Below are 16,046 nucleotides of genomic sequence, written 5' to 3'. Positions count from 1 at the left end.
ATCCAAACTTTTCTGAAGTTCTGTGCTAGAAATCAAGGCAAAGACCAAATACACAGTACATTTTTTTTTATTATACCACAGTCACCGTTAAAATCTGTTCAGTATTTGGTGAAAGATAAATTTTTAGCCATTTCTAGAGAGAAAACAACAAAGATCTTAGTAAGTGAAAAAAGGAATTTCAAAACATTCTCTGTTACTTAGAAGTCAATCAATAAAATGTATTTCAATCTCAAATGTAAACATTTGTAAAGCTGTCCTTCCTAAATGCTAATCTACTAGTCAATCATCATGAAATCTTCAGCACAGCAAGCACAATTTGTTATGGATACCATGGAAAATCATTTTTCTCTTATTAAGATGTGTACCATTTCACCAACTAACTAATAGTTACTAGACCATTATGGGTTACTACAATCATTGAATTCCTTCTTTTTGGTCTCTGTGAACCAAAAATGTCCAGTGAAATAGTCTGATCCTCACTGTGGCTGGGAGTTTCTATAATAATTTTTGTGTCTTTGTCATTTTGGCCTGTCTTCACCTAGAAAAATTCTTTAAACTCATTCAATGAGTTGATGCTTAAATACTTAGATATTGTTTGCATAATTATAAGAGGGAGTAGTTGAGTAGTTGAAATGCTGCCATCACTGACTGTGTCTAGTAAACTCTAAGATTTTATATAATATTCTTGGGATCACAACCTAATTGTGATCAACGTGGACATGGTCATGTGGGAATATACATTTTGGGAGTTCCCTATAGGTTTGCAGAACTATATAAAATTGTGGGGAGTTACTTGCTATATATTTCAGAAGGCAATTTTTAGGGACATTTTACTATGCAACAAGCTTTATGCATAAAGCTCTTCAATGCTTTACAATTTAGGTGGAGAACCAAGACTTACAAACAAATAATGCTAAATAATAATATAGAATCCATAAAAATGTAAGATAATAATAAAAGACATTGATGAGTTGGTATCTGATTAACTTCCAAATCAAAACAAAGAAATCGCAGGAGTTTAGAAGAAGAAAATTACATTCAGTGTGACTCTGTTTTCACACTCAGAATCTCAATTTAAATAAAGGAACAGAAAACACTATCACTGATTCGAGATTCAATCTAAAAAGTTGTGGGAGAAGTCATATCTCTAGGAATTATTTCCAAATTTGCAACACCCAAATGTATTTGTCTCATCACTACCACCACAATTTCCTGCAAAAGATATTTACAAACCATTCATAATTCTAGCTTCAAAGGGTAACTATTTGCAACTAAATTAAAGTCAATTTAAGCATTTGCCGTGTATAACTCAGAGCATTATATTTCATGATTTATTTGTTGACACCTTGAAGAAATCAAATTAATATTTGGGTTGATGTTTCAAAATTTTTTATGTATTTTTACTATTCTCTGTTTTAAAAAAAAGATGGAAATTTAAGGGTTATCAAAGCCTGACAATATATTTTCACTAAGAAAATACACTTGGAAAGGAAAATTACTTTATCCATGCAGTCTAGACGACATTTTCCATATTTCTACACAAGGTAGGATAAAACCACATTTAGCCAACAAGAGTTGGATCCTCGGGGATCTGACAGCACTAATTGTAAAGATGTAATAATTTCAAATAGCTAGTTCATTAGCATACATGTAGGCAATTTACCTCGCTCTTTGAAATAAGAAATAGGACCTTGAGAACTGACATATACAAATTAAAGACATACTCCAGGCAAAGTAATTTATCTTACTTTTAATGATACATTATTAAATGACTTCTGTGATTGCTCTGGGGGATAATTTCCAGTGCCAAGCCAGGGTACCTCTGTCTTGCCCTTTTTGATATACTCATTTTAAGAAGATAGATTCCAAAAGGCTAAGATATTCTTTGAGAAGCTAACATTGAATATGGATAAATACAACAAAGGGCTGGAAAAGAACCGGGCAATAAAATTGTGAAAAATAAATGTGACTGTGGGATGAGTAAGAGCAATCAAGAGATTTTGAGGGTAGAAAATTTAAAAATAATTGTTGTGAAAAAGAAAGAGTAATTAAAAATACCATATCAGTGGATGCTGCAAAAGATTTTCTGCTTGACCACACTTCAGTGGGCTCTGAACTTTATCCTAGGCCCATATGTACACTTCCTTGTAAAATCCAGTTTTAGCAAGGAACCCTGCTAAGTCAGTTTAGCAAGAACCTCCTATTCTCAATATCTGATCCCCCAATATCTCAGGTTGCTGATCAGGTTTCTCATCCTCCACCATTCCCCAGGTGATGTCTAATCACCCTGGCCTGTCTTCAACAAGAACCTTGGTAGATTGGTTTAGCCAGAGTCTGCTTTACCTCTGATGTTTCTTCTTAGCAATTTTCCATCCACTGGCCCCAGACTTGCTCTTTGGCTGTAAATTTCCACTTGCTTATGCTGCATTCAGAGTTCAGCCCCATCTATTTCCCCCACTGCAAAAAATTGCCTTGGTCCCTATGCCTGTCTTGATGGTCATGAATAAAAGTCCTCTTTGTTATGCTTACTTGAATAATTTTTTCACTATGCAGATATGTAAGATGTATCTCACTGGATACTAAAGTAACTGGTTAATGACATTTCAGGGTCACAGAGACATCCTTGTATTCACAAATTAATTGGTTTGGGTGGATATTTTGGTATTGGTATTATTCATAGTAAGCTATGCTTTGTAGCAGTAACAAAATCCCTGAAGTCTGTATTTTGCACAATATTCTAATTTCAAGGATTGTTGAATGTATTTAGGTGGCTGTATCCGGAACCTTTTACTTAACACTAACTCAGGGAGCCAGGATCTTTTCACCAGCTACATGGACAAGAAAGAAAGAGAATGGAGAATTCCCACCTACCTGTTCTTAACTGCCACAGGCTGCAAATAACAAATCACTTCCACTGGTTTTTATACTCACAAGAACCGAATCACATGGCTCAAATCTAACCATCAGGGATACTGAGAATGGTAGTTTTCCTGTGTTCTACAGGGAAAGAAAATGATCTGGTGAAGGCATGGCATAGTCTCTACCACTTAACTCTGTGGCACATATGAACAGTAAAATGAGTTATCAAAGGCTTTTAAAATATATGTATTTGATTTTAATTAGATCCCATTTGTCAATTTTGGCTTTTGTTGCCATTGCTTTTGGTGTTTTAGACATGAAGCCCTTGCCCATGCCTATGTCCTAAATGGTATTCCCTAGGTTTTCTTCTAGGGTTTTTATGGTTTTAGCAAATCAAAAACACAATGAGATGCCATCTCACACCAGTTAGAATGGCAATCATTAAAAAATCAGGAAACAACAAGTGCTGGAGAGGATGTGGAGAAATAGGAACACTTTTACACTGTTGGTGGGACTGTAAAGTAGTTCAACCATTGTGGAAAACAGTGTGGCGATTCCTCAAGGATCTAGAACTAGAAATACCATTTGACCCAGCCATCCCATTACTGGGGATATACCCAAAGGATTTTAAGTCATGCTGCTATAAAGACACATGCACACGGATGTTTATTGCAGCACTATTCACAATAGCAAAGATTTGGAATCAACCCAAATGTCCATCAGTGAGAGACTGGATTAAGAAAATGTGGCACATATACACCATGGAACACTATGCAGCCATAAAAAAGGATGAGTTCGTGTCCTTTGTAGGGACATGGATGCAGCTGGATACCATCATTCTTAGCAAACTATCGCAAGAACAGAAAACCAAACACCGCATGTTCTCACTCATAGGTGGGAACTGAACAATGAGATCACTTGGACACAGGAAGGGGAGCAGCACACACCAAGTCCTATTGTGGGGAGGGGGTGGGGGGAGGAATAGCATTAGGAGATATATCTAATGTAAGTTATGAGTTAATAGGTGCAGCACACCAACATGGCACATGTATATATATGTAACAAACGTGCACGTTGTGCACATGTACCCTAGGACTTAAAGTATAATAAAACAAAATATGTATTTGAAAAGGAAAACTATGTCACCCAAGCAGCAGCTAGTCAACACTTCCCACATTTCTATACAGAGAATAAGATAAAGCTGTGTGTGTGTGTGTGTGTGTGTGTGTGTGTGTGTGTGTGTGTATTTTTATACATTTAGTTGATAAAGCTTTACAAATTTGTAAAAGAGGGCTTCCATGGGCCACGCATACGTTCATTCATTTATTCTACTTATTAGGAGAAAGAAGACATGAATTATAAGTTGTGACACGTGAGAATAAAGGGGGAAGCAGGTGAAAATCATTCTTCTGGAAGGAGAAAAATATTGTGTGAAAGACCATTAAAACAAATGGCCATTATCAAGTGTTCTTTTCATAGAATTGATATTAAATGTTTGTCAGATAATTTTTGGGCCCAAAGAGGGGACCAGAATTCTTAGAACATGCCAGCAATGCTTATTCTGTGTGGGTATTTTTGTTTGTTTGTGCTTTGGTTTGGATGTTGAGTTTAATGACACCTCACATGCACTGAGAGGATATAAAAAGGTTTCTTATTAACAGGAAGAATCTTTCTGTGGAGAATAGGGCAGGCTCCCAAGCTGGTCTGAAAATGGTCTTGAGAGAGCAGGGAAAAAGGCCTGGGATTTATGGTGCTTACAAGCTGGGCCCGGAGGGTAGGTTCCTATGTATAGCCTGAGGCTTGTGTGATTTGAACTTCCCATTGACACCAAAAAAGACAGCACTTAGGCTTTCCTATCAATTTACCTAGATGTTGGGCAGAAGGGGAGGTGCGAAGAGTGCAGCATGAAAGATGTCATGATGTCAAACATCAAAATGGAGTCAGAGTTTATGATAATTTTTCTCGATCTGATCCAGTTTATTTCAGTCTCATTATATCAACAACACAGTTAATCCTATTTTTCAAAGAAATTTATGTGCATATGGGGGTACTGTGAATATTAATAAGAAATTGGACAATTTAACTTTCAAGGTCTAAGAAGATTCTTTACACAAGCTTTGAGATTTGTTACACACATAGATATTTAATATCAGAAAAGTAAAAATCATGCACTACTCAAATAATCATTCTCTTACTGTCAGGCAGAGTCCTTGACCGTCCTTGGTGTAAGAAATCTCCATGGAATAAAAGTTGGAATGTATGCTGAAGTTAAAAAACTAAAACATGCTATTCAAAAACAGTATCCTCACAGTAATTTTATTTCTTTTTCTTTTTATTTATTTGTTTATTTTTTGAGACCGAGTTTTGCTCTGTTGCCCAGGCTGGAGTGCAGTGGCGTGATCTGTGCTCACTGCAACCACTGCCTCCTGGGTTCAAGCAATTCTCCTGCCTCAACCTCCCAAGCAGCAAGCATGCACCACTATGCCCAGCTAATTTGTGCATTCTTAGTAGACACCGGGTTTCAGCATGTTGGCTGGAACTCCTGCTCTTGAACCCCTGACCTCAGGTGATCCACCCACTTTGGCCTTCCAAAGTGTTGGGATTACAGGCCTGAGCCACTGTCCCCGGCCCTGACAGTAATTTTAAACATGAAAAATATAACATAGGTTTGTTCTTTTCTTTTCTTTTTTTTTTTCTTTTTTTGAGATGGAGTTTTGTTCTTGTTGCCCAAGCTGGGGTGTAATGGTGCGATCTCAGCTCACTGCAACCTACGCTTCCCGGGTTCACACGATCCTCCTGCCTCAACCACCAGAGTAGCTGGGATTACAGGCATGTGCCACCACACCCAGCTAATTTTGTATTTTTAGTAGAGATGGGGTTTCACCATGTTGGTCAGGTTGGTGTCGAACTTCCGACCTCAGGTAATCCACCTGCCTCAGCCTCCCAAAGTGCTGGGATTACAGGCATGAGCCACCATACCCAGCCTCATTTTCTATTTTAAAAATTTCGTTATAAGAACACAATATGAGGCTATGAGTAGACACTCTTAGATTTCTAAGTGTACAATACAGTACTGTTATATGTAGGCACAATATAGCAAACTTCTAAAAATTATTCATCTTGCATAGGTGAAATTTTATACCTGTTGATTAGCAATTTTCCATTCTCCCTTCCCTTAGCCCCTGGAAACCACAATTTTATTCTTTTTATTGGACTCCTAATGTATGTCAGGCTCCAGAGTCTTGGCAAGTTGCAAAGTCCTTAAGTAGTTGATAGGCAATTTAAAACAAGTACAGCATAAGCTCTCCAGTCATTCAATGTTTAATTTAGGGACTGGAACATTTGAGAAATAATATGTATTTCATTTTACCTCTCCTGTCTGCCATACCTGCATAACACATTAGAAATTGGCAGAAAATTGACAAGGAGAAAATGAACTCCAGGATGTGCTTTTCATCTCAAGTACTAAAAGTCATCACAGTTTGGAGCTCAGGGGATATGTGTTATCTCCCACAGAATGGAAAAAATGTTCAGAATCTTCAGATCTTATAGTTGGAATGAATCAGCTAGGCACTGTGGCATGCACCTGTAGTCCCAGCTGCTGGGGAGGCTGAGGCAGGAAGATCGCTTGAGCTCAGGAGTTCAAGGCTGTAGTATGCTATAATCAGGCCTACAAATATCACTGTATTCCAGCCTGGGCCACACACTGAGACTCCGTCTCCAAAAAGGGGAAAAAAAAAAAAAAAAAAAAAAAGGAATCAAAGTGTGTCATTTTGTTCAAAATTCTAACTAATGTAAACCACTTTGTACACTATCCCTGCAGCTGGTCATCAGATATCCAACATTAATATTTCTAGTAACAGGTTTTCACTACTTGCAAGACAGGTCACTTGGTTACTTGTCAAAGCAGAAAAATTTTCTCTTTCCTTAGCTTCAATGGAATCTATCATTCTTATTATGAAGCTATTTCTCTGGATAATCTTTCTGATTCTTCTTTGATGGTACTGTAAACCCAAAAAATTAGTAACAGGTCTCACTTAATTTAGAAAGTTTATTTTGCCAAGGTTAACACAGCCTCAGGAAGTACTGGCGACACGTGCCCAAGGTGTTTGGGGCACAGCTTGGTTTTATATATTTTAGAGAGACATGAGACATTAATCAATATATGTAACAAGTACATTGATTCTTTCCAGAAAGGCGGGGACAACTTAAAGCAGGGAGGGGCCTCCAGGTCACAGGTAGGTAAGAGACAAATGGTTGCATTCTTTTGAGATTCGTTTGATATTGTGAATCAGAATATGCATCTATCTCAGTGAGCAGAAGGATGAGTTTGAATAGAATAGAAGGCAGGTTTGCTCTGAACAGTTTCCAGCTTGAATTTTCCTTTTAGTTTAGTGATTTTGAGGGCCCAAGATATTTTCCTTTCACAGTACTTTTACTGTTATTCAGGGTTATGATATGGTCCTCCTTCCCTTCTGAATCTACACACCCTCCATAATTCATTTCTCTGATTCTTAGGATTCAGCTTCAAATTCTAACATATACAGAACCATCATTTTTTTTCTGAGTTTCAGATCTACTTATCTCTCTGGCCACTGAATGGTATCATTTGAAAGTTTTTAAGCCTTTAAAACTCAATACGTCAAAAAAAATTGTTATGTTATACCACATACAAGATTGTCCCCGTCTGTGGCTGCTTTCTCAGAGAATAATATCAACAGGTCAAGGCAGATATATGGGCGCTTTCCTTAGTAACTCCTGCCCATTTTCTCAATCATTGCCTGCTTCCAATAGCCAAGACCTACCATTTCTCCTTTCTAAATAACTCTCACATGAAGTGTTAAGAAGCCGTAGTCCATAGGTGCTAAGAGTTCTTCTATCTTGAGGAGACTTCCTGGCTTTGAATCATGGTTCTATCACTTACTACCTTAATCTCTCCTTGGTTGAAACCTCATTGTAAAATGGGGCCCATGAAGCACATTTAATTTAAAAGGGTTTTTGTGGGTTATTAAAATCAAATTCTTGGAACAGTGTATGGTAGATGATAAGCACTTTATGAATCTTAATTATCCTTTTAATTTTTTTCTTCTGTCAATTCCCATTGGAATCTTTCTAGATAATATCTTCATCCTTTCTCAAGTGCTATCTTACAATAACTTCTCTAAAAGTTACTGGTATTCAAAGTTCTTATCTGGTTCCTTCCATCCAGACCTCATACAAAAGTCAAAATAGGTTTATTGTATTAGTAAGAACCACTATGACCCCACCCACCACCCCCGTCGTTGCTAGTAGTATAAATTCTAGACTCCTAAAGTTCAAGTCCCAGTTCCTTAATATAGTTGCCCCCGCATTGTATTATCTATCCTCTAATTACCTTTTCCACTTCATTATGGACCACCTCTTCCCTTGCTTACTGTATTCCAGTTCTTTGAATCATTCATGTTCTTTCTTATCTCTGGGTTGACTATTGCCCTTCCTGGAATACTCTTTCCACCCTATCAACCCTCCATGCTAGTACTTCCACTCTTTTCAATTATGCTACTCTAGTATGTTTCAGTTTTACCCAGTTCTTCCATATTGTAGCATCTTTGGTATGCAGAATAATTGATCATTTTCTAGTCTGTAAAATATCCCAGGAGATACTGTTATCTCTAATAGGACAAAAATGAGTGGCTGGTACAGGGTAATACTTAATAAACACTAGCTTAATGAATGAATACATTTTAACTAAAAGCTGCCAGCCATTATTATTATTTTTTTTTTTTGCATTTGGAAAAGAGAAAAAGCATATCTCTTATTTTGTCTAAAATTTTCCAGTTTATTCACCAATTCTGTTATGACTTCCAACATCTGAATACCCTACTACTCAACAAACTCCGGGTAAATTTCACAGTGCTAACAAATTTTGTGTCCCAATCTTAGTCAAACCATTATAAAATACTGATAATTCTGATCCTCTGCTTATATAGGAATTGGTGTTCTGTGTGTTGTTTACATGACTTACTCTGCCCACAAGCTCTGAACACTTCCAGAAACTTGCATTGGTAAATGTTAGAACTTTACACGGACACTAAAAGATCCCATTTCTCTTTCTTAGGTGGCCTTTCATCAGACACACAATGTGTTCCTAAATGTATTTTGCGGAAAACTAACTCCACAGGTTCCCAATAGCATTCATTTAAATGAAGAATATGACACAATCAAATAAAATTGGGAAATACTGAATTAAAATAGCTTCTTTACTACAGAAATTCACAAAGTTTTGAATATATTAATGAGTACTGAGAATATCTGAGCTGGTGGATAAAATATGAAGCTTTTCCCTTAGCTTGACTTGACCTTTGACCCCTTCTTGTGCAAAGTACGTTTTGGGACTAGTGCAAAACCAGCTTGTGAAATGCTTTTTCTAAGCAATAGATCTACTTGAAAACATTGACATTCTGTAGAAAACTTAGTTAATTTAAATCTTCTATGATCTTACTAAGAAATATTTTAATACCCCATGTGTCTAAAACAGAAAAGCAAACCATATAGTCTTTCCTCATAAACTCATTTGGAGTTCAGACCTACCCATAATTCCAGCTAATCTTTCCTTCAAGCATTCATTTGCTAGAGTAACCTGGCTATTTTTATTATGTACTTTTTCTTCTTAAGATCAGTTGGCTCACTCTCATAGATATCTTGCAGCTATTTGTTTGTGTGTGTGTTTATGCATTCTTGGCTGCTATAGACAGAATTGTGTCTCCCTAAAACTCGTATGTTAAAGGTCCTCACTTCCAAAGTGACTGTATTTGGAGATAGGGTCTAGAAGGGGGCAGTTACAGTTAAATGAAGTCATAAGAGTGAAGAATTGATTTGAGGATTAATTTCCTTGTAAGTGGAGATACCAAAGAGATTGTACTCTCTCTCTACCTTATAAGGACACAGAGAAAGGGGAGCTGTCTGCAAACAAGGTAGAAAGCCGAAGCCGCCTGGGAGCTTGATCTTGAACTTTACAGCCTCCAAACTGTAAAGAAAATATATTTCTAAATATATTCCTATTGTTTAAGATTATGGCATTTTGTTATGAAAGTCAGAATAGACTAATATAACTACCTAATTAATCCTCACATCAGTTATCCTCAGTTGTATTTCCTCCTTTAACTAAAAACAAGTGAATATCACCCAGAAGGGTTATAGCCAAACTCAAGAATTTGGATGTTTTGATTCCAGGGATTTGTTATGACATAGTTCTTCCATTATTTTCAGTAGAACAGTTTTCTTAACTAGTACAAAATCTGAACTCATGTCTAACCTCGTTTTTATTCTTATGTCATTTTGAAAAGGAAACAATAATGAATAAAGTAAGTCTAAAATTTATTCTAACACTATAATCAATTTCCTGGTTTCTATAAGGAAATAACTATGACAGGATGAGCCAAGGTTCGTGTTGGTCTTTCTTCCCTTCCGGCAAGCATTACTATTACCTGTCTGAGGGGCACCTCTGGCCCAGAAAGCAGATGAATGATTGACATCACCCAAGCCCAGTGACTTACCAGGAACTTGTTAACTCAGAAAATAAAGGCCCTCCACATTTTCGTGCACTTTTTGGTGATTTGTTTTGATTTTAAAATGCCTTACACTTTAGAAACAATGAGTCTAATCTCCAATGGAACAGGAATGTTGTCTATGGAGAGATCTACTTCTCATTCACGATATCAAATTTTCATAATTTTAATTATTCATTTTCATTTAATCCAGGTGTATTTGACATTTACTTTATTGTTAGAGAGATTAAAATATATTGTCTTTGATTAAAAAAATCCACATACATCTCAGAAATAGGTGTACATTGTATCATTTGTAAATGTAGAAATTGTTATCTGCAAAGGTACATGCTTTTCTTGATGGCCAAAGAAAGAACATTCCTTAAATTAACATTTCCCAAATGAGTTCTGCAGAAAATTAGTTCTGCAGGATTTTTTTTAGATATTAAATTAAGGAAGGATATTGTAGTTTAATATGTTTAGAAAACTCCAAGTTAAACAAAGTTAAATGGGTTTCTTGACTGCAGTATATCTGATATTGTTTAAATGTTAAATTGCCTTGTGAGTTTCCAAAGGGAGCATATCATATGCAATATTTTCTGACTTTAATTTGATCATATAAACCTCTTTTGTTGTTGTTACTGCTGCTGATGTTTATTTTTCACTTCTTTGCTTTCACAGAGAGCATAGTCTGTTAGTGTTACACAGCATGTTTTAGAAAATGCTCTTTATGTAAAGGTACGAGTCTTTCATATTGCATGAACATATAAAACTACTACCTGTTTTAAATTAATTCTTATTTTAAAGATTAATTTAACATTAAATTCTAAGTAAACATTAAATGCAAATTTTGAGTCTTCATACAGAGTCATCAACCTAAACAGATAGAAGTATCTACACTCTATGGCAGTGGTTCTTAAAGTGTAGTCCACACACAGCAGCCTCAGCATCACCTGGGGACTTAGAAAGACATTCTCAGACCCCATATCAGACCTGAATCAGTCATGCTGGGGTTAGGTCCGCCAATCTGTGAGTAGAGGTACAATAAGATGTGAAGTTAAACCGCAGTTACACCTAAACATATACCGATCAGGCCTCGTTCTAAGCTATTTCTTTATTTCATTTTAGAATCAGTAAAGCAAACTCAGCATTACAAAGAATATTTATGAAAAAAAGTTAATCAGAATGTTTGGATAATTGATTGTTCCAATCTGTATTCTGTCACATTCACAATTGCTTTTAGGCATGGTTTTAATGCCCTTGCTCTATAAATACTCCATGAGACTCCTCAACTTTGAAATTACAACCTGCATAGCCTTCAGAAGTTCAATAAACACTATAGTGTAAAATCAAATTACTAATTAGAATAGTCTTCAAATAAAGCATAACTTTCTTTAAGAGGGCTCTTTAACACTTCAACGTAAGAAATAAGTAGAATCAACATAATTCCTGACTTCTAGAAGAAAGTGAAAAAATCTTTATATTAGCTAGGGTCACAATTCACAGTTACACTCTTCTACATTAAGGAAGAAGGATTCTGGGGCAATCAGTTTGCATAGCAAAGCACAAAAATTAACAAAAAAAGGGATGAAAGTGACCTCCATAGACAAGTTTGTTCCCTATCATTTATAGGCCCAGAAGATAATTTATCCTGAGTGTTGACTAACAGAAGTTTTTCATCCTCCTTGGTTACACCAGGGTTGCGGGAAAAATAATTGACTTTTGGGCTTAAGTGATGAATAATCCTATTTTCTTCTTAAGCCTTTTGTTGAAATACCACTACACACACACACACACACACACACACACACACACACTGTTTTATCTGAAAACTTGCTTGACCCTTCAGACAATATCAAACCTGAATTTTTCAGCTGAGGACTTTTCCAAGCCTACTAAAGTAATTTGGTTTGAGTTTTTGTTTGTTTGCTTGTTTTAATCATAGATTTCTGGAGCTCAGTGTAAACTTTTTCCGGCATATGTAAATTACATTTTAAATAAGTTCTTTGAGAATTTTCATATAAATAGGACACAACATTTTTTATAATGCTATCTGTTTTACTAGTAGTTCACTTATTTCATATTAACCTTGAGGCAACTGTTGGCCAAATATGGCAGTTTTAAATAACATGAAGATTCTTATCTATTTATGACTTTTTTGGTTATAAGAAACAGAACTAAAACTGAAGCTTACATCAGCCAAATTTGATCGGGATTTTTCATATGTGACCTCTCATAAATCAACTCTGGAAGGGGTGGTGTGGTGGATATGGTATATGGGGGACACTGGATAGATAGAGAAGATGAGAAGGATTAAGAGAATCCTTGTAATTTGGTAAGACCCCCACCAAAAAAAATCCTTGTAATTTGGGAAGACATATTCCAAATGTATTGAATAGTTTCTGAAAACAAAATCATAATGCCAAAGAATTATCTTTAATTTTTAAACTTATGTAAGTTGATTCAACTTGAATGGTTAAGAAAATACATGTAACCCAGAATATAATATTAAGAGAAAAGATACCAGAATTCAACAGCAATAGCCATGTGTTCCAACATGAAAAAAACTTCCCTCGATTGAGTTTTCCTTTAATGTGACATACTATTTGTATCATTTGGGATATAATTTAACTTCAAGCCTTATTTAAAGTGGTAGTAAAACAGAACTTCTCTGAGGGAGAAAAAACAAAACATGTTCAGTAGTACTCTGTGCTAGTTTGCTGTGATGTGATGGTATTTACAAGGCTCTTTCATTATTAATTCAGCAGAATTTGGAATTAAATGTATGGCAGCTATTAACTTGGATCTGGAACACTCAGCAGGGCCACTATAAGTGAGAAGGCCTTAAAATATGAAACTCGTCCAAATAAAGGGTGACATAAATTTTGTAGCATAATTTAGTTTTAAAAATAAAACTAAGCAAATTACACCAGTGGACACATTAGGAGAATGTCCACAGTTAAAGAATTGCTAAGATGTAGCATTATAACATGAAAGAATTTATGATAAAATGTCTCAACTGATGTGCATGCAGTGATCTCCTTTGTTAAAAAATGGGGATGCTATCCATCTTCCTCCTAGATAGTAACCAATTTCCACATAGTTCTTTCACTTCTATAAGATCTGACAACCTATAACCCTTCCATGGATACTTACTTTTTCTCATATTGTTATATAATTTTATTAGAGTAAGGTCACATATCTCTGAAAATAATTGTGAAATGTATTGGGGCATGTATTAGTCCATTCTCATGCTGCTAATAAAGGCATACCTAAGACTGTGTAATTTATAAAGAAAAGAATTTTAATTGACTCACAGTTCAGCATGGCTGGGGAGGCCTCAGGAAACTTACAGTCATGGCAGAAAGGGAAGAAAACACGTCCTTCTTCACATGGCTGGAGCAAGGAGAAGTATGAGAACCAAGCTAAGGGGGAAGCCCCTTATACAACCATCAGATCTTGTAAGAACTTACTCACTATCACCAGAACAGCACAGGAGTAACCACCCCCATGATTCAGTTACTTCCCACTGGGTCTCTCCCACAACATGTGGGGATTATGGGAACTATAATTAAAGATGAGATTTGGCTGGGGACACAGACAAACCATATCAGGCATAAACCACATCTCATATTCCTTTTCTACACTTCATAGGGCCTTCCTATCTGACCATGGAACGCACAGAAAACACTTGATAGATACCAACTGATTCTTATTGAGGTACCCTGATATAGATTAGAAGCATTCCACAATATACAGATAAAGCACTCAGCATTAGGTGGGCTGTGGTATACCAACCACAAAATAATATGTTTATTTTTCAATATTTTTTTCTTTTATTGATAAAAACTACACAAAAGCTAATTGATAATTAATTTAAAAAGCAATGTTACACATTATCTTGTGTTTAGAAATGCATCAGCTTGGCAGTTTCATTCATCGAGCCCATGGTCATGGCTCTCTTATAGCCTTAGTCCATGTGAGAATGCTTCTGCTTGTCTTCTCATTCGGTGATCTTCATGGCTCTCTCAGACATCCTACACGGTGAGGGCTGCCAATGGGACAAAACAAAATTCCTTCTATCATGTCCCGTATATGGCATTTGTCATGAAGGATCATTCACCCAGACTTATTGGGTTTTCCAGTAGTTTTGTCAAACTTTGTGGTCGACTTTCTCTGTGGTCCGTGGTAAAGCACATTTTCTTTTGGTACAACATAAGCTTTAATGCTCATGTTTTGTATTAGAAACTTGATCAGGAAAGAAAAAAATAATAAAATAAAACACGAACAGACAGTATTTTTAAAGAAAAAATAAATGAAAGCAATTTAAATAAAATCTGTGAGAGTTACACACACCTAAAGAGGAAAACTGTTGTTTCCCTAGCTTCCCACCCACCCCTGTTTATTTGCTCCCCTGTGGTTCTCCAGCCCAGGAACCATGCAGTGTAGAAAAATCAAATATACAAACAAACCTATATGTAGCTAGGGTGAAATCTATTTTTATAAGAACTTGACACTCTTATTATTTACATCCGGGAGCATTTTTGTTTGTTCGTTTTATGTTTTAAAGCAAAGAAAGTTCTGCAGTCCTCCCGGTAATGCTGCAGGTGCATTTGCTGCCTTCTTGAAGCAGTTTTGTTTGTTTTTTCTTTTTCTTTTCTCTATGCCATAAATGTTTCAACAGGAACGATGAGCTTGCTCGATTGCACGATTGTGTACACCCATTCTCCTTTAAGATGAAGGCCCTCCCTCCCCCCATGGAGCTCCCCAGTGAGGAGTTGGCTTCAGCGTTAGTTTGCAATTCTCTCAAGGTAGATGGTTGGTGCCGCCGACCTGGCGATGGTCGCGATGAAGCTGTGGTCTCGCCCCAGCTCCAGGCCGGGGCTTTCGTCCAGCTCTGGAGACACTGTCTCATAGCCCTTGGTGACATGGAGTGGCTGGTGGGCCTGGCAGTACCCCATCACCGGTTGGTCATAGCTGTAATATGGCAAGGGCTTCACGTGGTGTGGTATCTAGATATGAGAAATAGAAAGATTGGTTGATTATAAAGTTGCTTTGGAAAGATAGGACAACACTCATCAGATTGTATTTTTGTTCTCTTTCATGCTGTTTCAAGTCATCAGCTACAGATTCAATTACAAATAAACATTAACAAAATCATGATTACTATTTAACTCAATATTGTTTTGTCAGCATATTGTGTGTATATACTTCGTACATAAAACAATATCTTGCAACTTTTCATTGCTCTAGCTAGCTAGCTAGCCATTGCAATAACAGAAAGTTAGAAACAACCTAAATGCCCAAGGAATTTTAAAATTGATTATGTAGATCCTATATTTGAATGTAGATCTTAACAATATAGGGGAGGATCTATCTGTTGTAATATGGCAAGATATGGTACTAAGTGGAAAAAAAATTAAGGTGCAAAAGAATGTATGGCATGATCTATTTTGTGTAAATAAATATATTTACACTTTTACATATATATAAACATATATATAACTTTTTATTTGATATCTATACACAATTGAAATCTTTACTATCATATGTAACTTTTATTTAGTTTTAAAAAATAATCACAATTTCCCATATATTAATTCTAACACTTTGTCACATATCAACACCGGACCAAAGAACTCTGGAATCATGGGAGAAGGC

At 36.2% G+C, this 16,046-nt stretch overlaps 1 protein-coding gene across 1 annotated transcript in view; it reads right to left on the bottom strand.

The window, feature by feature from the left end:
• Positions 1 to 15,040: 15,040 nt before the first annotated feature.
• The window catches only part of LRRTM4 (leucine rich repeat transmembrane neuronal 4), a 778,525-nt gene continuing 777,519 nt past the window's right edge, over positions 15,041 to 16,046 (bottom strand). Inside the window, exon 4 of the mRNA XM_050754586.1 lies at positions 15,041 to 15,397. Within this exon, the coding sequence (XP_050610543.1) occupies positions 15,176 to 15,397 (222 nt within the window). The 3' untranslated portion in view covers positions 15,041 to 15,175. The remainder of the gene's footprint in view (positions 15,398 to 16,046) is intronic.

The sequence above is a fragment of the Macaca thibetana genome, chromosome 13 (genome assembly GCF_024542745.1).
Source record: "Macaca thibetana thibetana isolate TM-01 chromosome 13, ASM2454274v1, whole genome shotgun sequence".
In the NCBI taxonomy this organism is placed as follows: domain Eukaryota; kingdom Metazoa; phylum Chordata; class Mammalia; order Primates; family Cercopithecidae; genus Macaca; species Macaca thibetana.
This window is presented reverse-complemented; position numbering and strand designations above follow the sequence as displayed.